Raw genomic sequence first — 24,444 nt, 5'->3', positions numbered from 1 at the left:
AAAGAGTAAATTTCGATGGTCAGGTAATACAGTCACAGTGTGACGTGCTCCTTTTAAAAAATGTCGCCATTCTTCAAATGCTGCTTTGATAGCAAGAAGCTCTCGGTCTGAAATGGTGTAATTTTCCTCTGCAGGTGAAAATCTCTTAGAAAAGTAGGCCACTGGATGCAATTGTCCTGTAACATTATGCCTCTGAGACAACACTGCTCCCATTGCCACATTGGAAGCATCAGCCTCTACAAAAAATGGTTTGGAAGTATCAGGGTGAATCAAAATAGGAGAGGTAATGAATTTCTCCTTCAAAATTTGAAAAGCCTCATCAGCCTTAGCTTCCCAAACAAACGGAACTCCTTTTCTTAAAAGTCGAGTAATTGGAGCTACTAAACTGGAGAAGCCTTCAATGAATCTTCGGTAAAAATTGGCAAATCCCAAAAAGCTCTGGATCTCCTTCACCTTAGTTGGAGTAGGCCAATCACGAACGGCTTCCACCTTTTTTGGATTCATTTCCAGGCCATAAGGAGTGATCACAAATCCTAAAAATTCTACCGAATCCGTATGGAACTGACTCTTCTCCAATTTAGCGAAAAGATTATTCTCTCTCAATTTCCTCAAGACCTGTCGAACGTGAATTTTGTGTTTCTCCAAATTCTGGGAAAAAATCAAAATGTCGTCAATATAGACGATAACAAAAACATCAAGAAATTCCCGAAGAACCTCATCAATAAAAAATTGAAAAGCCGCTGGGGCATTGCAAAGACCGAAAGGCATCACTTGGTACTCGTACAGGCCAAATCTGGTTTTAAATGCCGTCTTCCACTCATCCCCCTCTTGGACCCTTACAAGATGATAAGCTCCACGTAAATCCAACTTAGAAAATATGGTTGCACCTTGGATTTGATTTAACATTTCTGAAATGAGAGGGAGAGGATACCGATTTTTCACAGTCATTCGATTTACTGCCCTGTAATCTATACAAGTTCTGAGAGAACCATCAGCTTTAGGCACAAAGAACAATGGTGAGGCTGCCGGCGATTGAGAATGCCGAATAAATCCCTTAGCCAAATTGTCCTTTAAATATTCTTTCAAATAATCATTCTCTTTTTCAGTCAAGGCATAAACCCTACTGCTTGGTAAAATAGCTCCAGGCTCCAACTCTATCTTGCAGTCAAAAGGCCTATGAGGAGGCAACTCTCCAGCTTCCTTTTCATCAAAAACATCCCACAAATCTTGATAACAAGTTGGAAGTTCACCCACAACTGCTCCAATGTCAAAACCTATTGCCCCTCTTTCTGCAAGCGAGAATGAAATGGAATTCACAACTTTTTCTTTCTCTTCAAAAGATTTTCCTGAAAGACAATGTTCCTGACAAAAGGTTGATTCTAAGGATACAATTCTTGCACTCCAATCAATTCTGGGATTATGAAGTGTAAGCCAGGGCATACCCAAAATAATTGTCAAGATTGGAGCATCAATTAACTCAAAAGAGATATTTTCTTTATGACCTCCAGTCATCTCCATCTCAAGTAACTCTGTATTATTAGTGATTGGACCTGAAGAAAGAGATGTCCCATCAACTGCTCTGACCTGCTCCATTTCTTTCTTAGCAACTATAGGAACACCTAGAGTTTTAGCCAATCCTCTATCCATAAAATTACCCGTAGCTCCTGAATCAATAATAATTGGCCCAGAACCTAAAAATACCTTTTCAAACATCAAGGATACGTTCACAGTTATGTGAGGAACCGCTGTCTGTATTGTGTTTGCCACTTGTTGTACTCTGCCTGAAGATTTGGAGATCTTCTTGGGGGTAAAAGGACAGGTTTCAAGAAAATGACCACTCCTACCACAGTATAAGCACAAACTATTCTCCCTTCTTCTTGCCTTCTCTTCCTTGGACAACGGACCTCTCTGCTGGTCAATTATCTTTGACTTCACTTCTCTGTTCACCACCTCAACTTTAGGCCTCTCCATTCTTCCCTGAAACCTAACTTCTCCCTGAGTACGTCTACGCTCTAAATGTCTTTCAGCTAAACGAAAATCCAACTGAACCACCAAATCAATTAAGGCATCAAAAGTATTTGGTCGCTCCAAAACTCCAGCCAGAGCATCTTTTAACTCATCTTTTAAGCCCCTATAAAATAAGGAAGCCCACATCTCCTCTGGCCATTTACTTTCTAAAATTAAAGTTCTAAATTGAGTGATATAAGAAATCAACTCCTTTCCTCCCTGGCGCAGTTCCAGTAATTCTCTATCAACCTCTAAAGATAACTGTCTCTTATCAAACATTTTCTTAAATTCGGTCTGGAAAAGGGAATAATTATTCAAAGTCAACTTTTTTGACTCACCAAAAGACTTCCCCACGCAGAAGCTTCTCCAGATAAATATGATAAGATGAATGTTACCTTTGAAGCATCTGTGGAAAACAACTCTGGGCGACTGAAAAAATGCAATTCACACTGAGTCTGATAAATTTGAAACTTTCTAGAATCTCCTAAGAAACGTTCTGGAGCTGCCAAAGGAACAGGCATAACTAAAGTGCCTAAACTTCCCTCTGCCCCTCTGGGAAGCCTAGGTTCTTGTTCTTCTCCTACTCTCACCAACTCAGGTGGGTTTCCTGCACCTTCCGAAACTTCAACTCCTCTTTCTTGTATTTGGGTTACCTTTAAATTTAACTCATCCATTCTTTGACAACGACTTGAATACTCCTGATGAGCCACCCGTAACTCTTCTCTCATTTCCCTAACCATTACTCCCAATGCCTCCATGGTTGTCTCGTCGGGGTTCAAAACAGCTTGGGCAGACACTTTGTTTTTATTGGCCTTTCATACTGTCATGCTGAGAACCTGGTGTCTGCAGAAGCTGCTGAACCCCCGACAATCCACCCAAAATGTGGCACTCTGAGCTGACATATATATATAACTGCTCAGTTTACCTCACTTTCAGGGGAAAGGGGGAAGGGACAAAGAAACAAACACCAGGCTGGAAGCTATCAACTCGCTGGTTCTTCACCTGTAGTTAAAACATAAACATGCAATATACCTCATTACTCATGGGTTACTATACTAACCTTAAACTCTAAATCCTTTACCAAAATAGTTTAAAAACCATACCTGGTACTTCTCTTCAGAATGCCCAGAGAAGTGATAAGCAGACAAGACTTCCTTACTTGGGGACCAGAATCTTATAGATCATTCAGCCTTCACAGTAGGTCCAAGAATGTAATTTAACTTTGTAGTTAGTCTGCTCAACCCTAAGATTCTTGAACAAGGTCTTCAAGTAAGTTTAAAGAAGTTCTTTTAAGTTCTTGTATTTGTTTTTAATATTTTCTTTGTAGAGTGTCTTTTTCTCAGGAACGAATTTAACTTGCGATGGAATCTTCACATGGAAAGCCAGCACACACGCTAAAATCCAAAACAGCGGGAAAAAATCACACGCGCTTTTCTCCAAGTCGCGGGAAATTCGCACACGCGCTGACAATCCAATTCGCGGGTAAAAAGCACTCGCGCTAAAGTCCAAGACGCGATAAAAAATTACACGCGCTTTTCTCCAAGTCGCGGGAAAGACGCACACGCGCTGACAATCCAATTTGCACGAACAGTTAATGCGAGTCCAAAGTTCACGCTCACGCTTCACTCTCACGCGCAGAGACACACGCGCAGGCTAAAAGTAACGGGAAAAAACTCACGCGCTAGTTTGAATTGACACGTAGCGATAAAAACAAACGTACGCGCTTCAATCTTTTTAGTTACAGATTTGCGATTTCAATCCCTTAGATAAATATAACCTTTTAAAAAAGTTCAACAAAACTGGAAAGTCACTTATCTTGTGAATGAGACTTGAAAACTTCTTTTCACCGAAAATTGGTAGATTTCTGACTCCTGTCCTGTGTCTCCACCAAAATCCAAACACGACTCCTGTTGTACTTTCAGATCTTCCGCTCAACTGCTAGAAACTTGTCACCCTTGACAAAGTAAGCAGGAGCTACAAGGCACACGACCTCTCAGCTGGGCAAGGACGATGAAAGTCAGTTTAGAATGTTCATTGTCCTCCCTATAAACAATCTCCAGCCAATCAGAATTTAGACTGGGAACCTCCATCTTGGCTTGGGGCAATCTCCATAGACTGCAATGAAGGTTAAGGGCAAAATTGGCTGTTTTAAAATATAACCCATAATAACTTCCTAAAACCTTTCTATACTAAATATGTGTCTCCCCTGACCCAATGTAAATGAGTATATGATACTGTATGTAAAGAATATGTCACTCCAACCTGACAGTACCTGACATTCCTAAAAGAAATGTGGGTGATTTACTCTCTCTATCAAACACTTTAGTCCATTCTCAAGGCATGGTGGAGGAAGTATACAAATATGTGAGCAATAAGATAGAAACTATCAGAGTTGCATTGTCTGATACTTAAACCGATAATATTACTCTGACACTGAATCATGCTCCCAGTGTTGCTTTGTCAGATACTTTGAATGTCAATGTTGCCCTGTCACAAAATTTTGCATCAAGAGCAGGGTTAGTTAATGTATCACTCTCCCAATGTTTTGACCGACAACTTCCATTAGCCTCAGACAGCAGTCAGTGGAGAGAGCTGATGGGATTTGTGTGCCAAACCATTTGGAGGGCACCAGGTTGGCAACCCCTAATGTAGAACATGCTGGTTGACTTTTATCCAGTAATCCTAAAGGAGTTAGATACTATCTTTGTCTCTCCCAAATGTTCAGGATCTCCTTTCGATATTATGCCACCATACAAACTGGAGGAAGTTCTCTTGAAAAGCAATGGATTAATCAAAGACCTATTCAGCACTGTCGGTCTTCTCTAATCTCAGGCATGGTGACAGAATGTTGGAAAATGCTGTTTTCTGACTCTTTCGAAGAAACCATTGCTGCACCCAACTGATACAGGCAACCTATGTACCAAACAGGGATACTGCTGTAACAAATCAACTTCTGGGGCAGCAGTGGTCATGAATAAATATTGGTTTCTAAATCATCAATCAGTCCCACTTCTCTAGTACACCAGAAGGGACCAGAACAGATTGGAAACAAAACCTAATTATAAACCTCCTGGTGCAGTTTTGGTAACGTGGACAGAACGGCAGGCTTGTGGGTCATTGCTTCATTGCAACATGGCGAAAATTCAATTATTACCCAATGATAAAAGAGACTGTCCAAACAAGGTTGTGTACACATATCTACTTTACAATTATCGCTCCAGACAATTCTAGCACACTACAAAATACAACCCACCGTATGAAGGAATGCAGAGTACAGACAGATTCAAAGAAGGAAAAGGGATGCACTCTGGATACTAACAGGAGGGTAGTTGATGTAGTAATTGCAATAGTTCACTGATACTTGGTTCTAACACAAAGGGAGCAATGGGTCATAAAATGTCAGTAGGGGCCTTTGGAGCAGGACTAGGGGGACCGAACCACAATGTACCTTGTGCTGTAGGAATGCTTGGTGCTCGACAGAGCCAAGTCAGTTTCAGGGTGCTTTGCAGTTTTTGCGACAGAGTTCAAGATGGGAGACAGCTGCGAGTATCAAGCGGCAGGCAGTTTGGTGAGTGAAGCTGGAGGGATGGCTTCAGGCTGACCTACACGGCGGCTCAGGGTCAAGAATCATCTCAGTGCTCAGCGGCGGTTCTGAAGCACTGGTTGAGGTGTCTCAGATGGCTTTAGCGACTGCGGCGCAACAACAGTCAGGGGTGCAGTCGGCTGCAGCTCGAGGGTCTTGACTGAAAATGAAAAGGCAGATGGCCCAAAGCTAAGGAGAGTGTTGCAGGCAGCTGTCTTGACCTTGGTTTGGTTCAGAGACTGTCTGGCACTTCCCACCTAGGAGGCTTGCTGCAGAGCCTAGCAGGGCACGCTGTGTGCTCGATGGGTATCGGTTCTGGCATTCTGGAGGGTCCTCTGGATTCTGTATCTCCCTCTGTTCTCTGCAATATGCTTAGGGGAGGGATCTTGCTTCCCTCTCGGAGGTCCCTGGCCGTCCTTCAATGGTGGAAGATGTAAGGCAGACCGTACTTTCAGCCAGGGTATAATGATGAGTTCTTCTTTCTGATTCTAGTGAAGCCTTCAGATGATCTGCCAAAAGAGGGACTTGGCCGTCTTTTAAAGCCAAATGGCCCCCAGGGATTGGTGCAGGCGAAGCCTGCCTTAATGAACCTATTCTGGGTCTCCACCAACAATCTCCTGTATGTGGGTGGTCATAACCAGAGTGCTTGGCAACAGAAAAGGTAAAGGAGTAAAAACATGTTCTACAAATTCCCACCCATCTTCCTGTCTGTTGTGGATGAAAGGGTCTCTCTCGTTAATGGAGCTCTCTGCGGTTCCTGATTAACGTGGCAGGTCTCCCTTGAAGTGGCAGCAGGACCAGACTCTCTGGCTCCCCAAACCACATTCTCATACTTTCTAAATGGGGTCCCCCTGAGGGGATGAGTACTGTAATACACGCAGTCCCAGACATGACATTTTACTGTCAATTGATACTGAGGATGGGAGCTGGCTTCAGGTTGACACAGTACATATGAAAGGGATTTGGGGTTTCCTGTCTCTTTTGTTAACCTCTGTAGCCAGGCCTCGTGTGGGCCTGTTTGTATTAAACTCTAATTAGTATGCAGCTGCTGCCACCAGCAAAATGGCTCAACAAAAGGACAGGGCAGATCCATGGATATGATATGATGTGATATGGCATTTATAACGCACCTGAACACAAGTGTTTCTAGGCGCCACAGAACCTTTGTTAGTTAATTAGGCTTGCCATGGCAGGGGGAAGGTTTGGCCCTCCCCCTTTTGTAGATGAATCGTGTATTCCACCTGTCAGATCCCAGCTAAATTTGACAGATGGAGTGACTGCGCCTGTAAGCTGTGTCCACCCAGAGTACACAAGTCTCTGCGTACGTTGTGCGGTGAGCATAGGAAAATGTGCACGGATTAGCCCCACACATTTTCCAGAGGTTGGTATACCATTATTCAACTTCATTTAAAAATGTCATAAAAGCCCAGTTGAGCACACACCTACCGTGTGGATGATTGAATTCCTCACAACCACTATATTTTCAGAAATAAAATTCTGAAAAAGAGCAAATCTCCCTTATCCTGAAAGAAGTTGCAATTAACAAATCTCAAAACAGCCCCCCCCATACTGCATATTGTTGTTAGACAAAAGCTTTGAGAGTGGTGGAGGTGGGAGAGCAATAATGCCTTTGCGTAGAACCCCACCACAAATGGCAAGAGCGGGCTTATTGTAGGAAGAAATTGTGCATAATTGGTAAAAGAGGGCAGAAAATAAAGGAATTTGATGGTTTCTTATCGAACCTCTTCTGGATTTTGTTCCCCCTGATACTACTTTGATGTGGCCTTAAGTGATTTCAGTCACTTTGGTGCTGCGCTGGGGCCGGCCAATGACTGCAAATATATCAGAACTGCTCTGGTTGTCCCTAGAGTAGGTGTGCGTTCTTCTGCGCTGCATTTGCATCGCACGTTGCTGATCTTGGGTCCCTTGGTGCTGTTATGGGTTCCTCAAATGATTTTGAGTCAGTTGGTGCTGCTCTAATTCTCCCCAGTTATTATTTTGCAGTTTTATTCATTTCTTGTGTCCCAGCCTATTCGTGCTGTTCTTGTTCTCTTCAATAACTCTGGTGCTGTTTGTATTTCTCTTTGGGTTTCCTATTATGTTGACCCCTGTCCCTGTTCTGGATCACCTTTATGGATGGGTTAATTGAAGGGTGTTTGTAGGTCCACCTGTGATCTTGGCAATGTTAATGTTGCGCTAGGTGTGTGGTGATCTTGTTCCATTTGTTGTGATACAGGCCTTCTTTGGTTGTAGGTTAATTGGTGCTGCTGTGGGCACCACCCATGTTAACTATTGCTGTCATAGATACCATCAGTGATGTTGTGTCCATTTGTGCTGCTCTGTGACCAATGGTTTTCTCTGTAGCCTGTGTGATCTTATGTCTATTTGTGCTGCTGTTGTGCTCGCCAATCACCCTGGTTCCCATGGTATTAATCGTTGTCTTTCCCTTGATGGTGAAACTGCTTTTGCCCTTGTACATTGCTGCTGCCCCCAGTAGTTTTGGGGTCCTTGTTGTTGCTCTCCAACCCATAGTAATCTCTAGTCCATTACTGCTACTCTAGAACCCAATTGAAATCTTCTGTCCATTGGTTCTACTTTGGTACTTCCATTGCTTTTGGTGCTACTCTGGGTCGACCAGTGATTTTGGTGCCATTGTTGCTGCTCTGAAGCCTGAATTTGACATTAAATGCATCCCATGAATGTGTATCTAATCTCTGGCCTAGGTGACTCACTGCTCTTTTGTAGCCAACCAGCCATTCCAAGCCCTTTTGTTTTTTGAGGTCCTATAATTATTCTCAGTCTCTTGTGGGGAATTTGTCTGCAACGTTTAATTGCTTTTCAGTAATCCAAGAGTATCTGCTAATATTACTGTTATCTCTCCTGTTTTGGGGTAAATGTTTGCAACAGGAGTTCTCTCTTCAGCCATTGGACAGCACACTGGATGACCGAGTTAACATCATGGCCTTTTCAATCTTCAACCAATCCCATGGATTCTACCAAGAATTTGTCCAGACGCTCAATCAATCCTGGCAGGAAAACTGTGATCATGCTCCCTTCACCGGACCAGCCGTAAGTAAGAGCCTTCAGAATCCTGATGATGAAAATTCCAAGAACCACACACTCATTGCAAGAAGCCCCAGCGTCACATCTTAAAGTACTTTATCCAAATAGTGTCATCCCATACTTGATGGGCCTCTTGGGAATGCGAACTAAGGCCCACAGTGAAAAATCACGCTCTGAGTAGTGAGCTAGTCCCATAAAGTAGGAGATTTCACCTTAGTGTAAGAGGCAAGATCTATAGTAATAGACTTCCACAAGACCAAGCTCACATGCAATACGACCTGAACAACAGAGTCCTGTAAAGAAAGATAGTTCTTAAAGTGTGAACACAGTCTCTTAGAAAGAGAACCTTCTCTGAGTTAGAACTAACTACTGTTAAGTAAAAGTTTTCACTAAGTTTTATATAGGATGAGGAAGAAAGGGATCCCATGAACTAAGCAATGCTGCCTCTTAGAAAGACATGAGTTTCGCTATAGAAAGGGACTTCTCAGCATGCAAACCAAGTTCCATTGTGCAATACCAAATACACTGATAATCCAGAGTCTCACCAAGCACACATGTGTTCAAGGTGAAAACAGTATCCCATAGGGTAAGACCGTTCTCCTTAGACCAGAAACTAAGATCCATCAAGTAAAATACTGCGCAAACTGAGACCGTATTCACACAGAGCAAAGTTGGCTCTTCAGATTCAGAAAGGAGCCTCCTCTAGAAAGAGCCTTCTACTTGGATTAAGACCCACGTGTCCTGCAGTAAAAGCTTTGCATTTGGGATTAAGACCCACGTGTTTTAGAGCTAACGCCCTGCATTTGGGATTAAGACCCACGTGTCCTACAGTAAAAGCCTTGCACTTGGGATTAAGACCCCCAGTTTCCCATCGTAAGAACATTGCACTTGGATTAAGAACTGAATTTTAGAGTAAGGGCCCTTTTCCTACAGTAAGACTCTTCTCCGTAAATTAGGAACCAACTTGTATAAATCCAGAACCTTCCTGGAGTGGGATACAAGCCCCATACAGAAAGAGACTTATTGCAGTAGGAACTGTGCCACAGTACAAGAACTTTACCGCAGAGTAAAAACAGCAGTCCAGAATTGATGAATTGATTGATTCATAGGTTATTTATAATGCGCCTATACACAAGTGTTTCAAGGTGCATTGTAAGAACCTTCTTGGAGAAGAAGGGCCTTCCTGTGTGCTAGATTGTAACAGAATTCTCCCTAACGTGAGAATGTCTCGTTGATGGTTCAGTGTCATGAAGATCAGCTTCCCTATTGACGAACTCGCCCAAGCTGCCACTTTCTGATGAATTTTTGTTTTTTAATAATAGTTTTGGTGGTTTTATTTTTTAAGTATTGCTGTTCCGCCCGCTATACCTTTTCCCTTTCTCTTCCCTTTCACACTTCTCTCCCTTCTCCCCATTTTACCTACTTTCCCCGAAGTCCCATCTATCTATAGGTCATAAGTGTTGACAGAGGGGAATTAAGGTGCATCTTTATTGGAATTACTGTGCATTCCATAGAGTAAGACCCTTGGAGGCCACAGAGGATTACACATTTCCTAGAATAAGAACAGAGTCCTTCTTAATTTCCTTTACTTGTACTTTGTTTTAGAAAATGTCCTGTGACCACATGGTCCGGGCCTTACCTGGTCGACTTGGAACGATGTATTAATTTGAGTAGGGGTCTGTACCAGTTGAAACACCATTTCTGTAGTGCCGTATTTCTGGACCTATGTTTACTGTTTGGTGAACATTGAAAGTGGCCTTGAGGACCAATCTTATCACCAGCCCAGTTTACTAATGGGGCAGCAGAAACAGGTAGTAGGTTGGCTTTGTGCATGCCAACGCCACATCAATGGGAAGCCAGTCCTAGGAGGGCCAGATATGCTGGCCCTCCTAGGACTGCTGAGCCATCGCTCCATGCTCACTCTTTGCTTCCTTCTGGATGGATGAGGGATTCTGATCACCCAGCTCAACTCGGTCTGCCATGCAAGCTCTAGGCAGTCTAATCACCCCTGCCCACTTTTTGTCGTTTCTCACATCCCATGCCCATCTCGGCTTCACTTAAATGCGTCCTAATTAATTGCCGCCCTTTGGCTAAATGGATCTATGTTGCAATAACGCTTTTGTTTTTTGGTCTAATGCAAATTGGTCGAATTTTATTTGTCTGGAATTTTTACCGCTAAATGTGGGGGGAGATCCCCCAAACCTCCTCTCACCCACCCGTCACCTTCCTTTTATGTTTCTCCTTATATTTTTAGATATATATTTTAGATCGCATGACTGCACTCTCCTTTAAAGAAAACTTTAGTATCGATGAGCTAGAACAGAGAGGGATTGAATGGTACAGTCTCTGCAACATGGAAGAAAACACCTGAAGAAAAATAATGCCCATTTTGCCCCGATGTTAATGAGGACTTGCTGCCCTTTGCTTGTTTTTTTGCCCAGGTCATGCAAGAGTAAGAAGGAGAACATTGTGCTTGCTTGTAAGAGATGGGTTTCTTTTTCATCAATGTCGCCCCGCGTTATGCTATCTTCTGAGGCCCGAAACCTACTTAGTGGGTTGGGCATTTCTAGTGGGTTGGACATTTCTAGCTTAACTCAGGAAGGCCCTAAACATCAGGAAACGCTATTTATAGATGGATTGCAATGCTTGGATATTTGCTCGTTTGCTCATGGTATGTATATATGTATTTATTTATATGTATCATGTTTTGTGTCTATATGGAATTATTATATTCCGAAATAAATTTGACCTGACCATATATAGCAAACCACCGCCTACCTATGTGCGGTAACAAATGCAGTAACAAATGATAAAAATACAATTTTGACTAATTTACATTCGACCAAACAGGTCATGATTACCATCCATCTTATTGAGTTAATTTTTGAAAATAATCCTAACCTCTTTTTCCGACAGACATGGATGACTAAAGGCTTCTGATCAATTCATACTCTGCCCTTCTCCCAACTTCAGTCTCGTTCATGTTGACGGCCACTCTAGCCCAGATATCATGCAGATTGGATATTCAGGGACTCACAGCCTGCATGTGCCCTGCCTGCTCCCATGGGATCTTTGGTCACAAGTCTAGGAATGGATCCTTCCGTAGTCTTTTGCTTTGTCCTACTCTAACACCTGAACTCAGCGATGGCAGACACTCTACCCGCCCCACTTGCTCATCTCACTCGTCCCATCCATCCCTGGCTTCAATATGACATATGATGACACCACTCTTGGATTTCCTTCTGATTTGAAAACCAAAATAGACATTTGAGGGTCTCATCACTGTTGGCCTGACCCCTTTCAGAGGTTAAATAATGGGCCTCTTATTAGCTTCTAGACTTTGTTAAAGATGCTGCCACTCATCCTTCTTAGGTGAAGTGATCACTCAGTCTGCCACATTCTCGTTGCCTTGCCCTTGCCTCTGACCCCTAATTTGTTCTCCCTCACTCACGTGGAAGTCCTGCCATAGTCCTCTCTGTTGCTAGCTCTGTCTTAATTAAAGCTGGTCTCTGGCTGGAACCCTGCTCGATGGCATTGCCCATCCACTGTCTGGAATCCTTGCAGCATTCTTGCAGACCACCACCATTCCCTGTGAACCATGCTAAGCTCTTTCCATGTTCTAATCTGCACTTTGGCCATGCTTACAGAATTCCATATCTCCTCAGTTCTGTGGGACTTCCTTGAATCCTGTGACTTATTGGATCCCTTCCAATGTGATGTCCGCCCTTCTTTGTCCACCAGTCAGCTCTCATGACAGTCCTCAATGACCCCAACCCCGCCTTGACCACACCGTTGGTGTTATTACTGCTTGAGCCCATTCACACCCACCCAAAGCCTTTGTCACTGATATGATACATTATTTATAATGTGCTTAATACCCAGAGGTTTCTAAGCACGGACCCGGGGATCGAACCTGTGGTGCTCTGTGTCATCCTGCTTCCAAGGTGAGCATGTTGCCCCTGAGCTATCCTCCCGAGACTGTTACTCGTTTACGTGGTGATGAGCAATCTCTGACGCACCCAATCAGATGTTCTGTTCCCCTTTTCCTCTCACTTGTGGCCTCTGTCCTCGCAAGGGATCAGTGCTCCGAGTTCTCCTATTTACCATGTAAGGTCTTCCTCTGGCTGACCCAAGCCATTCCTTTGGCTTACAGGTATCACGTGAGCTGACAATACCCAGATGCTCCAGCCACTTCCATCAGGCTCTGTCTAATGATTCTACCACATTCAGCGACACTACGGTGGTCACCGGAACTTGGATGGTCACTGGTTCAACGCGACCACAGACCAAAGAGAGATAGATGCAAGAAGTTGGAGGGAGTTTTGATTTGTGGAACACCTCTTGCTGGCATCCTTGTTGGGACAATCCCTCCATCCAATGGCATCAGCCATAACACCAGCTTCATACTGGATTTCCAATGTACTCTCGCTCAGAGGGTTAGCGCCATAGCCAGCACCGGCCTCTATCACCGTGAAATCTCTGCAAACACAACCACCCTCCTCACCTGCATATACTCGCAGTCTGCAACTATTTCCTCCCGGCTTGATCATGGCGGCTCCTTGTATCTTCACCTGCCCCGGTACCTCAGGACATATCTACTGCTCATTGAAAGTACTGTAGTGCGTTTACTCTTTAGCTCAAAGGGTCTTGATGCCATTGCTATGCATCTCCACTCCCCCCGCCAAAGGTGGCCATACTCTTTTAAGGCACTGGTCGTGGCTTCTATGACACTGGCTCCCTGTTTTTGAGAAGTGAAACCCTTCTCGTTCCCTTCGGTCCTTTTCTCTCAAGACAGTGTCTATTCCCCCCACACACCTTTAAATAGAAGCACACGACAAGCATCCTCTTACCATACTTGCCCCTCCTCCTAGAATGCCTCCCCCCCGCCCATGCTGGAAAGTGTTACCACCGACAATCCACAATTCCATATATCCATCAATATCCGGCCGCTCTGTTAGCCCCACCAACTTTGCTCTGTAGGGACTTAGCGCTAAGAAGCCTTCTGAAGAAGTGTGTTCTACACCATACTTTTCCAGTACTGCAAGACCCCTCTTGAAGTATGGAGCACGTTCTGCGCGTGAGAACTGCATTCCATAGTGTAGGGGTCTGCAACCTGGCGTTCTCCTTGTGCTTTGGAGTATGACTCCTGTGATTTCTCGCCATTCATTCTTTTTACTAGGCCTGATGGGAACTGTAGTCCATAACATTTGGAGAGTCAATGGTTGAAGACCCTTGCCATGGAGTCAGAGGCAGTCCCTCAAAGTAAGAGCCGAGGCACACAGAGGTAGAACCCAAGTGCACAGCATGAGAGACTTCTGCCCGGAGTGTGGCCTGAGTCCTATAGAGAACAGTCCATAGCGTGGCCTGAGTCCTATAGAGAACAGTCCATAGCAGAAGAAGGACTTTGCCCAATGAAGTGAGCTTTCTCGGGGTAAGAACATCATCCAAGGTAGATACCGCCCATTTGGGAAGGGCGTGAGAGAGTGTTTTCCCTCATCTCTTCGATGATCCTCCCCCCTCTTCCCTCTGGAGGCAGAAAGGTTCTTCTCCCTCCTGGAGTCAGACTGGGCCCGCTCCTTCCCATGGTTACCCAGGTTCCTCTTGCCTATGGAGGGAAAGAGAGACTTCCCACTTCTGGAGGGTGAAAGCGCAAGATTCACGGTGGAATGGGAGAGTACCTTTTCCCGTGTGGGGAATGGGAGTGGGCTTACCCTGTGGAGTCTGAGTGTACAGTTATAGCGATGATACTCCCCTCCTGTAATGTGGGAATATCTTCACCCCTCTGGAGTGCCCGCCCTTGGTGTATGCATGTGCCTTTTACATACTTGAGTGTTGATAAATGTTCCCCCCTCTCGATTGTGAGTGCACCTTCTCCTCCCTGAAGTGTGAGAGGTGCTCTTCCTATCGGAAGTGCCTTGCATGTACTCTCCTCTAGTGTGAGATGCTCTTCTCTCCTATAGAGTATATATATACATATATATATATACAGTGCCTGCTCCCCCTGTAGCAGCTGAATGTGCTGTATTCCCCTTGGAGCAGGCGATTGCATGCTCACACATGGAGTACAGAGTTCCTGCTCACCGAGGCGGATGGGTGTGTATACAGGCAGCCTGAGAAGGTCTTCTCCTCGTAGGCCATGTGAGCACCCTCTCCCGGGTGGAATCCTGCAGTAACTTAAACCCATGGACTCTGGAAGTATCATCTCCCCTGGGGAGTTTGAGTGTTTGTGCCTCTGGGGAATCCAAGAGAGCCCTCTCCCTGCTGGAGATGGTACCTTCTACCCTGTAGAGTCTGTGAGTACCCTCTACTCAAAGATGCTTTAGAAGGTCCTCTCCCCCACGGAATTTGCGAGCACTGTTTCCCCTCTGGCATCTAAAAGTACACTTTCCTTTACAGTGTTTGAGGCTAGCATCTCCCCTTTCCTGGCTGACGGTATCCTTCCCCTGTGATGAAGCAGAGTACTCTTTCCCCTATGGTGTCTAGGAGTATCCTTTTTCCTATGGGGTCTGAGAATGCCAGCCTTCTATGGTGCGTGAGTACACTTTCTCCGTTTTCTCCCTTGGTGTCGGGGAGTACTCTTTCCCCCTATGGTTTCGGAGATTATCCTTTCACTGTGGATTATAAGAGTATTTTTCCCGCTAAAATGTCTGAGACTGACTGTCCTCCTTTGGTGTCTGAGAGCATATACAATTTCTCTATGGTGTAGACTATCATCTACCCTATGATATCTGAAAGTACCCGCCCTCCTGTGGTGTCTGAGAGTACCCCGTTCCCATGCTTTCTCAGGGTACCCTTTGCCCCTTAGTTTCTGAGAGCACCGTTTCCCCTACAATGACTGTGAATACCCTTTACCCTATTATGTCCGAGAGTACCCATTTCCCCATGATGTCTGAGAGTACCTCTTCCCCTATGATGTCTGAGAGTACCCTTTCCCCTATGGTGTCTGAGAGCACCCTTTCCCCTATGATGTCTGAGACTACGCTTTCCCCTATGGTGTCTGAGAGTACTGTTTCCCCTATGGTGTCTGAGAGTACACTTTCCCCTATGGTGTCGGAGAGTACTGTTTCCCCTATGGTGTCTGAGAGTACACTTTCCCCTATGGTGTATGAGAGTACCATTCCCTTATGGTGTCTGAGAGTACCCTTTCCCCTATGGTGTCCGAGAGCACTCTTTCCATTATGGTGTCTGAGAGTACCCTCTCTCTTATGGTGTCGAGAGTTTCCTTTCCCCTATGGTGTCTGAGAGTACCCTTTCCCTTATGGTGTCTGAGAGTACCCTTTCCCCTATGGTGTCTGAGTGTACCCTTTCCCCAATGGTGTCTGAGAGTTCCCTTCCCCTTATAGGGTCTGAGAGTTCCCTTTCCCCTATGGTGTCTGCGTGTACCCTTTCCCCAATGGTGTCTGAAAGTTCCTTTTCCCTTATAATGTCTGAGAGTACCCTTTCCCTTATGGTGTCTGAAAGTTCCTTTTCCCTTATAATGTCTGAGAGTACCCTTTCCCTTATGGTGTCTGAGAGTACCCTTTCTCCTATGGTGTCTGAGAGTACCCTTTCCCCTATGGTGTCCGTAGTATCCTTTCACCCATGGTGCCTAAGAGTACCCTTTCCCCTATGGTGTCCGTAGTATCCTTTCACCCATGGTGCCTAAGAATACCCTTTCCCTTATGGCGTCAGCTCATGTAAGTTTTCTGTGTTAGGACCCTAGCAGAAGTGCATTATGCTTGCCTCGTTTTGTATTTTACTGCTGGAGTTTCCCCCTGGGGACATTGATGTCTGGAGTCTTATTTGGGGTGCTGACAGTTTTCATTATCACGTTGTCACGTTCACCACGGGATTTGCCCCGAGGGGAAAAACTTGTAAATGAACAGACTCCCGCCTTTGCAACCCCTGGGACACAGCGCTCGCTGTAATGGGAGTCAGGTCACCACCGACTTCTTCTGAGTGTTTTTGCTCCTCGTCTCTTTGAGATGTTCTGTGTGTGTAGGTATTTAAGGGACTGTGCGGCAGAAGAGAGACTTATCTCTACAGCTGCAGCGGTGGATAATGACGCAGAGCGGCAGAAACTAGTATCTGCGAGGTTCTGGCGGGGCGGGTTCCTCTGGGGTGCTGGAGGGAGGGGAATAGCCTCGTAGTTCACGCAAGATCACTAGAGAAAACACCCTACTCTTGCTGGATAGACAAACCATCAAACCTCCACACTCTAACGAGCCCAACATCATAGCCAACCTCTACACGTCTACACTATCCACTATCATGGACATGATCGCCCCGCAAACGCCACGCATAGCTAGACCTGCCACACACTTGAACTCATGGTTCACTCCAGACTTGCTAGAACTTTGCAAAGAATAGCGCCTTGCTGAATCAACCTGGCAAAAAAATCCTACTGACTCCACAAGAGCAGAGTTTTCCAAAATATCCAAAACCTACAAATTAGCTATCATATCAGCGAAATCCTCTTCCATCAACTCTAGAATCGCTAATGCGAAATACGGCACTAGATAATTATTCACTATTTCTAGGGAACTGGAGACCCCAGCTTCTCCCCCCCAGCTAGTCACCAACGATGAAGCCTGGCAGAACCAATATTCAGGGAGTCATGTTGAACACATTTGATATGCTAAGCAAAAGATCCCAGAACCATCAAGCCACCCTGACCCCTTCACCCTGTGACCGTGCCCTAGACACTCGGCCAGACCATCGACTGGGCTGGACTCCACCGTTTCAATTTAAAGGAGTCACTGAAACTGAAGTCCAAGCCATCCTTAATAGTCTCAAACCCTCCAGGTGCAAAGGGGATATCTGCCCTGCCTTCCTAATCCAGGACTGTGCAGTAGCCTTGACAGCTTTTATCACTGCTTTCATGAATGCATCCTTCTCCGTAGGCCTAGTCCTCAATAGCCTTAAGGAAGCGTGGGTACGCTCACTCCTAAAAAAACCTATGCCAGACCCTACCAATACCTACAGCCCCATTGCCACAGTTCCATTCTTGCTCAGAATTCTCAATAAAGAGGCCTACCTACAGGTCCAACACTTCCTAGAAACCCATTATATACTAGCTATGAGGCATTCAGAATTCCGCCCGTCCACGGCACTGAATCCGCGCTTCCATACCCAGACGTGTTGGGATCCTGACTGCACAGAGCAACACACTCTCTTCGATTCACTCCAGTACGCCTTCACGTAGAGCTGTGAAGCACTTTTGGCTAATAGCCGCTGCACAGCGGACTAAAACGTTTGACAGCACATGGTGACGCTGACACACCATCCCAATATTTGTGGCAGCCAGAAATGGCCATCTTGGCAGAAGCCCATAATGGAGGAAGCATAAAGTAAAAAGAAGTACTCCCCGCGGGGCACTTGCTTCCCACACCTACTGAATATCATCGGCTTGCCAGCTCTACGCGAGGACTATAGGCTGGCAGATTGTCCACCCGCATCCCTACAGAAAACCGTCTGGAACTCCAACAACGGTTACCAGAAAGGCTCATGGTGATACGCAGTGTTACCAGTGGCCACGTTCTGGACACACCATCAACCTTACACTAAGAATTAAAGGTTCATGAAGTGATCTCTGTAGCACTTTTTTGAGGATTTATTGTATATTCAGATTGTTTCCTGAGTAGACAGGACATTTTCCTGCCTGGTTTAGCAGGTTTTGCACATTGCTATTACAGTGCACTTTATTTTGTTTTCCCCTGGCAGTCCCTGACAAATTTCGCACTTTATGTTTTGGAAAGAAACACATCGGAAGTATTTGCTAGTATGTGGATGAATGCATGATGCAGAGTTTGAATGGAGTGTTGGATTTAGTTTACATGCGTATTTGCACAGCACATGACACTTTCTTGACACCACTGACATTTTAGGGCATTTGAATCACAACCCTTGACCTAACTATCTACTGTCTGTTACAAATTTGCACTGTCCTTATTGGTTCGAGTCTTTACCCCTACTCGGATGACTTCAGCTTGTGTTATTAACACTTGTGTATAACCATCCTAAGATTTTTTAACATTGTGACCATTTTATGGAGCTATTTTTTTGTATACGAATAAAATTGTTTACTTGTTGATATACCTGATTGTGCTTCATAATTTAATGTACTGGAAGCACAAACTTGGTTGAATGCCGTTGGTTTCTCCCCGGCTATCACCTGGCAAAAGTAGTATTGGTAGCTCATCTAACCTTTGTGTCTGTATTTAAAGGTGAAATACCTAAATGAGAGTTGGTTAGCAGTGGACATTTTTACTCCCTCAACCTCTTTTTGTGTTTAGTGGCAAAGGGGATATCTGCCATGCCTTCCTAATCCAGGACTGCGCAGTAGCCTTTACAGCTTTTATCACTGCTTTCATAAATGCATCCTTCTCCGTAGGCCTAGTCCGCACTAGCCTTAAGCAGGCGTGGGTATGCCCACTACTAAAAAAACCTATGCCAGACACTACCAATACCAATAACTACAGGCCCATTGCCATAGTTCCATTCTTGCTCAGAATTCTCAATAAAGAGGCCTACCTACAGGTCCAACACTTCCTAGAAACCCATCAAATACCAGGTATGAGGAAAACAGAATTCCGCCCGGCCACGACACTGAATCCACGCTGTTTGATCTAAAAAAACAGATGGATGACATAGGGGAAACCGGAAAGCCTGCCCTCCTCCTCCTCCTAGGCCTCTCAGCGGACTTTGACCTGGTGGACCACAAAATCCTCTGAAACCACCTCATGACTTCGGCCAACTTCTCCCTCGAAGCCACAGCCTGGATCGCCTTCTTCCTAAAAGGAAGAGTCATGAGAGTGTTTGCAGAGACTGCCAATGATGCTCCCGCCCCTATCCCCTGTAGAGTCACTTAAGGACCATGCATAGCCCTTACACTATATAACATATTCACACAACCCCTTTTTGATATCCTCGACTCCATCGGCAGAGCGTACGCTAACTATGCCTAAAATACACAAATTCTCCTCCTGTTCACTGGCAACTATGAAGATGATTCTAGCACGCTCAATGCAACTTATTCCACCATCCAAGCCTGGATGGCAGCTAACGGCCTGTGCCTAAGACTGAAATCCTCCTGATAGGATCACTGTTTGGTATTAAAAAATCTCAATGAACAATACTCAGCTTGCATCATCAATGAGATTGCAATCCCTTTCTCTTCATCTGTCGAGGGGGTCTATGTCATGATCTCTGCTTCCAAAAGGTCAGGGTTTTCCCAACTTCCTTGGAAGCAGATCCATAACCCAGGTTCCGAGTGCCAACCAGTCCCAATTGGGACCTTTTGGACCCAGTCCTGGCGCCAGTGGCACCAGGCTCATAAATATGCCCAGTCCCAGCGCTGGAAGCGCCAGGCTCATAATGCTTGGGTGGACTTACCTGCAGCAGACCATGCTGCCTACTTGCCTGCCAGTTGAGCCTCTGATTCTCTTCTGTTTGGAACTACTTTTCCTGTTGGGTGGGGCAGGAGCCACTCCCTAGGTTCAGAACACTGGAACTCTTCTGGAAAGCAGGAACTCTTTTCTTACCTAGGCGTGGCTGTGGAAGGAGACCTCGAAGCACTACAGGAGGCTATTTAAACCACACCCGATGGATGAATCTTGCTTTGCGTTATTCTGCATCCTCTGCAGCAGAACGCTCATCGTGTCTTCTGCATCTGATCCTGGGCCTAAGGAAAAAGGCTTACCATCCTGAATCCAGTCTTCAGCAACACCTATAAAGACAAGAAAGAACAGGTTAGCATTACGGTCTTCAGTGACAGCGCTTCACTTACCTGGTCCATCGGCTGTCACCAACGCCTCGCGCTGCATTCCGGCATCTGAAAGACAAAAGCTTACCAACTCTTCGCACGCTCCTGAGGTCTTCGGCGCTGCATCCCGCATCTGAAAGACAAAACAAGGTGCGTTTAAAGACATTGGGGAACTTTAATACTCACGTGCCATTACTCTTTTCCACATCTAACCCAGTGGGTACTCCGCCACCCTGCAGCTGCTCCGAACTTGTACCTGCAAAATAAAAAGACAGTTAGAGCGCATCGTGAAGCAGGCAACAAGCGCTTACTTATGTGCTTCCAGGCGCTTCTATTCATCACACGGGCTCCATCTTCAACTCACTTCAGCCCGTCATCCGCCATCGCCGGAACCCTGCAAAACAAGAGACATCATTACTAAAGACTTTTAAAGACATTAGAATTACTCGAAACTTACCGTTCGTGCAGTAAACGACGGACAGCAGTCCTCTGAAGTCAAGAGGCCTGCTCCCCTTATCCAGTGAAGAAACTGGTTACAGCACCCTGCCCCGAGGCAGATGGAGAGCACGGCGTTCACTTACCTAAGACATCTTACCCTTCGAGTCAGACATACAGTGCACAGAGGTCCAGCCCAAAGAGCCAGCCGTGTGTTACACATCACCTTTGAAGATACGGTATACGCCCAGTCAAGACCGGCGCCTCTACGGGAATCAGGTGAGCGTTACAGTCTACCTCGATCTCTTTCACGTCAAGTAACTGCTATTGCCTCCTCTGCTGCCTATGGGACAAAACTACTTAATGCCTCCAAAACTTTTCTCACCAAAGAGAACTGCCTCACCATCGCACGGGCAGGCATTGCTTCAGAGCTTGACTACTGTAACGCCCTGTTCGCTGGCACCACCAAGAAAAACCTCATGAAGCTGCAAGTCATTCAAAACAATGCTCTGCAAGCGGCTCTGGGCATCCCCATGAGAGAAGACATTTCTGATGCCAGGAGATTGGTGCACTGGCTACCAATTAGGAAACAAATTGTATTCAAAACTCTATCCATTACCCACAAATGCCTCTCTAATATGCCCCCACCCCCTACCTTTCACAGAAAATCGCAAGAGCCCACTCAGCCAGACCAACTAGAACACCATATGCCCACCGCATCATCCAAACGAAAGTCAAACGAGCCAAAGCAGGGGGCTCAAGCTTCCCCTACATTGCAGCCAAACAGTGGAATGCCATGCCCCTCACCCTAAGAGCTGAACCATCCCATTTGGACTTCCACAAACCATTGAAAACCCTGCTATTTGAATAGACTCCTCGCCAACACTGTAATGTTGATAACTGTATGCCTACTGTTTGTAACTTGGCTCAGTTAATGCAATATGTGAGGGACTGTCTGATGGGTACCTCTAAGGTTCTGTAGGGATAGGTTTATGTGGGGTGCTGTACAGATGAGGATCAATGAGGATCTTTGGAATGAGTGCCTGCAAGGTTCTGTAGAGATGGGTATCTGTGAGGAACTGGAGTGATGGGAATCTGTGAGGTTCTGTAAGGATGGGTATCTATTTGGCTCTCCAGAGATGTATGCCTTTGACTGTATGCATGGGTATCTGTGAGGATCTCTAGTGATCTATGTCCTCGAGGTCCTGTAAAGATGACTATGTAAGGAGATCCCCAGTGATGTGTGTCAGAGGGATTGTGTAGGGATAGCACTGTGTCTGTGACGATCAGCAGTAATCTGTGTCTGTGAAGTTCCTTGGGGAAGGGTACGAATGTGAATATGCAGGGATGTGTATCTGTGAGGTTCTGTGAGGATGTGTATTTGTGAGAACATGTTGGAGGGGCTCCTGTGAGATGGGTAGCTGTGATGGTTACATACCGCTGTGATGATATGTTGGAGGGGTGCCTGTGAGTTTCTTTAGGGTTGGGTAGCTATGCTGATCTGTTGGAGGGGCGCATGCGAGTTTCTTTTTTGGGATTGGGTAGCTGTGATGATCTGTTGGAGGGGTGCCTGTGAGTTTCATTAGGGTTGGGTAGCTGTGATGGTCTGTTGCAGGGGTGCCTCTGAGTTTCTTTAGGGTTGGATAGTTGTGATGATCTGTTGGAGGGGTGTCTGTGAGTTTCTTTTTTGGGGTTGGGTAGCTGTGATGATATGTTGGAGGGGTGCCCGTGAGTTTCTTTAGGGTTGGGTAGCTGTGATGATCCGTTGGAAGGGTGTCTGTGAGTTTATTTAGGGTTAGGTAGCTGTGATGGTCTGTTGGAGGGGTGCCTCTGAGTTTCTTTATGGTTGGATAGCTGTGATGATCTGTTGGAGAGGTGCCTGTGAGTTTATTTTTTCGGGGTTGGGTAGCTGTGATGATCTATTGGAGTGATGCCTGTGAGTTTATTTAGGGTTGGTTAGCTGTGATGATCTGTTGAGGGATGCCTGTGAGTTTCTTTAGGGCTGGGTAACTGTGATGTTCTGTTGGAGGGGTGCCTGTGAGTTTCTTTGGGGTTAGCTATATGTAATGGTATGTTGGAGGAGTAGCTGTGAGTTTCTTTAGGGTTGGCTAGCTGTGATGGTCTGTTGGAGGGGTGTCTACGTTTCTTTAGGGTGGATAACTGTGATGATCTGTTGGAGGCGTGTCTGTGAGCTTCTTTAGGGTTGGTTAGCTGTGATGATCTGTTGAAGGGGTGCCTGTGAGTTTCTTTAGGGTTGGTTAGCTGTGATGATCTGTTGGAGGGGTGTCTCTGAGTTTCTCTAGCGTTGGCTAGCTGTGATGGTTTTTTGGATGGGGTGCCTGTGTGTTTCTTTAGGGTTGGATAGCTGTGACGATCTGTTGAAGAGGTGCTGAGTTTCTTTAAGGTTGGATAGCTGTAATGATCTGTTGGAGGGGAGCATGTGTGTTTCTTTTTCGGGATTGAGTAGCTGTGATGATATGTTGGAGGGGTGCCTGTGAATATCTTCAGGGTTGGGTAGCTGTGATGATCTGTTGGAGGGGTGCCTGTGAGTTTCTGTAGGGTTGGAAAGCTGTGATGATCTGTTGGAGGAGTGCCTATGAGTTTCTTTAGGGTTGGATAGCTTTGATGATCTGTTGAAGGGATGCCTGTGAGTTTCATTAGGGTTGGCTAGCTGTGATGGTCTGTTGGAGGAGTGCCTGTGAATTTCTTTAGGGTTGGCTAGCTGTGATGGTCTGTTGGAGGGGTGTCCGAGTTTCTTTAGGGTTGGTTGGCTGTGATGATCTGTTGAAGGGGTGCATGTGAGTTTCTTTAGGGTTGGTTAGCTGTGATGATCTGTTGGAGGGGTGCCTGTGAGTTTCTTTAGGGTTGGCTAGCTGTGATGGTTTTTTGGATGGGGTGCCTGTGTGTTTCTTTAGGGTTTGATAGCTGTGATGATCTGTTGGAAGGACGCTTGTGTGTTTCTCTAGGGTTGTTTAGCTGTGATGATCTGTTGAAGGGGTGCCTGAGTTTCTTTAGGGTTGGATAGCTGTGATGATCTGTTGGAGGGGTGTGTGTGAGTTTCTTTTTTCAGAATTGGGTAGCTGTGATGATCTGTTGGAAGGGTGCCTGTGAGTTTCTTTTTCGGGGTTGGGTAGCTGTGATGATCTGTCTGAAGGCCCCTGTGAGTTTCTTTAGGGTTGGCTAACTGTGATGATCTGTTGAAGGGGTGCCTGTGTGTTTCTTTATGGTTGGGTTGCTGTAATGATCTGTTAGATGGGGGCCAGTGAGTGTCTTTAGGGTTGAGTAGCTGTGATGATCTGTTGGAGGGGTGTGTGTTTCTTTAGGGTTTGGTTGATTGTGATTATCTATTAGATGGGTGCCTGTGATTTTATTTAGTGTTGGTTAGCTGTGATGATCTGTTGGTGGGGCTTGAGTTTATTTGGGGTTGGGTGGCTTTTATGATCTGTTGCAAGGGTGCCTGTGAGTTTGTTTGGGTTGGGTAGCTGTGGTGATCTGTTGGAGGGGTGCCTGTGAGTTTCTTCAAGGTTGGGTAGCTGTGGTGATCTGTTGGGGTGCCTGTGAATTTCTTTAGGGCTGGTTAGCTGTGATGATCTTTTTGAGGGGTGCCTGTGAG

General features: G+C 45.6%; 1 protein-coding gene across 2 annotated transcripts in view; it reads left to right on the top strand.

The window, feature by feature from the left end:
• The window catches only part of GRIK4 (glutamate ionotropic receptor kainate type subunit 4), a 2,031,531-nt gene that overhangs the window by 1,650,737 nt on the left and 356,350 nt on the right, over positions 1–24,444 (top strand). For both annotated transcript variants that reach the window (XM_069614332.1, XM_069614333.1), the window contains exon 8: positions 8,498–8,659. In XM_069614332.1, coding sequence (XP_069470433.1) covers positions 8,498–8,659 — 162 coding nt within the window. The remainder of the gene's footprint in view (positions 1–8,497; positions 8,660–24,444) is intronic.

Source organism: Ambystoma mexicanum, chromosome 9 (genome assembly GCF_040938575.1).
Source record: "Ambystoma mexicanum isolate Mex_15411 chromosome 9, UKY_AmexF1_1, whole genome shotgun sequence".
Lineage (NCBI taxonomy): Eukaryota > Metazoa > Chordata > Amphibia > Caudata > Ambystomatidae > Ambystoma > Ambystoma mexicanum.
This window is presented reverse-complemented; position numbering and strand designations above follow the sequence as displayed.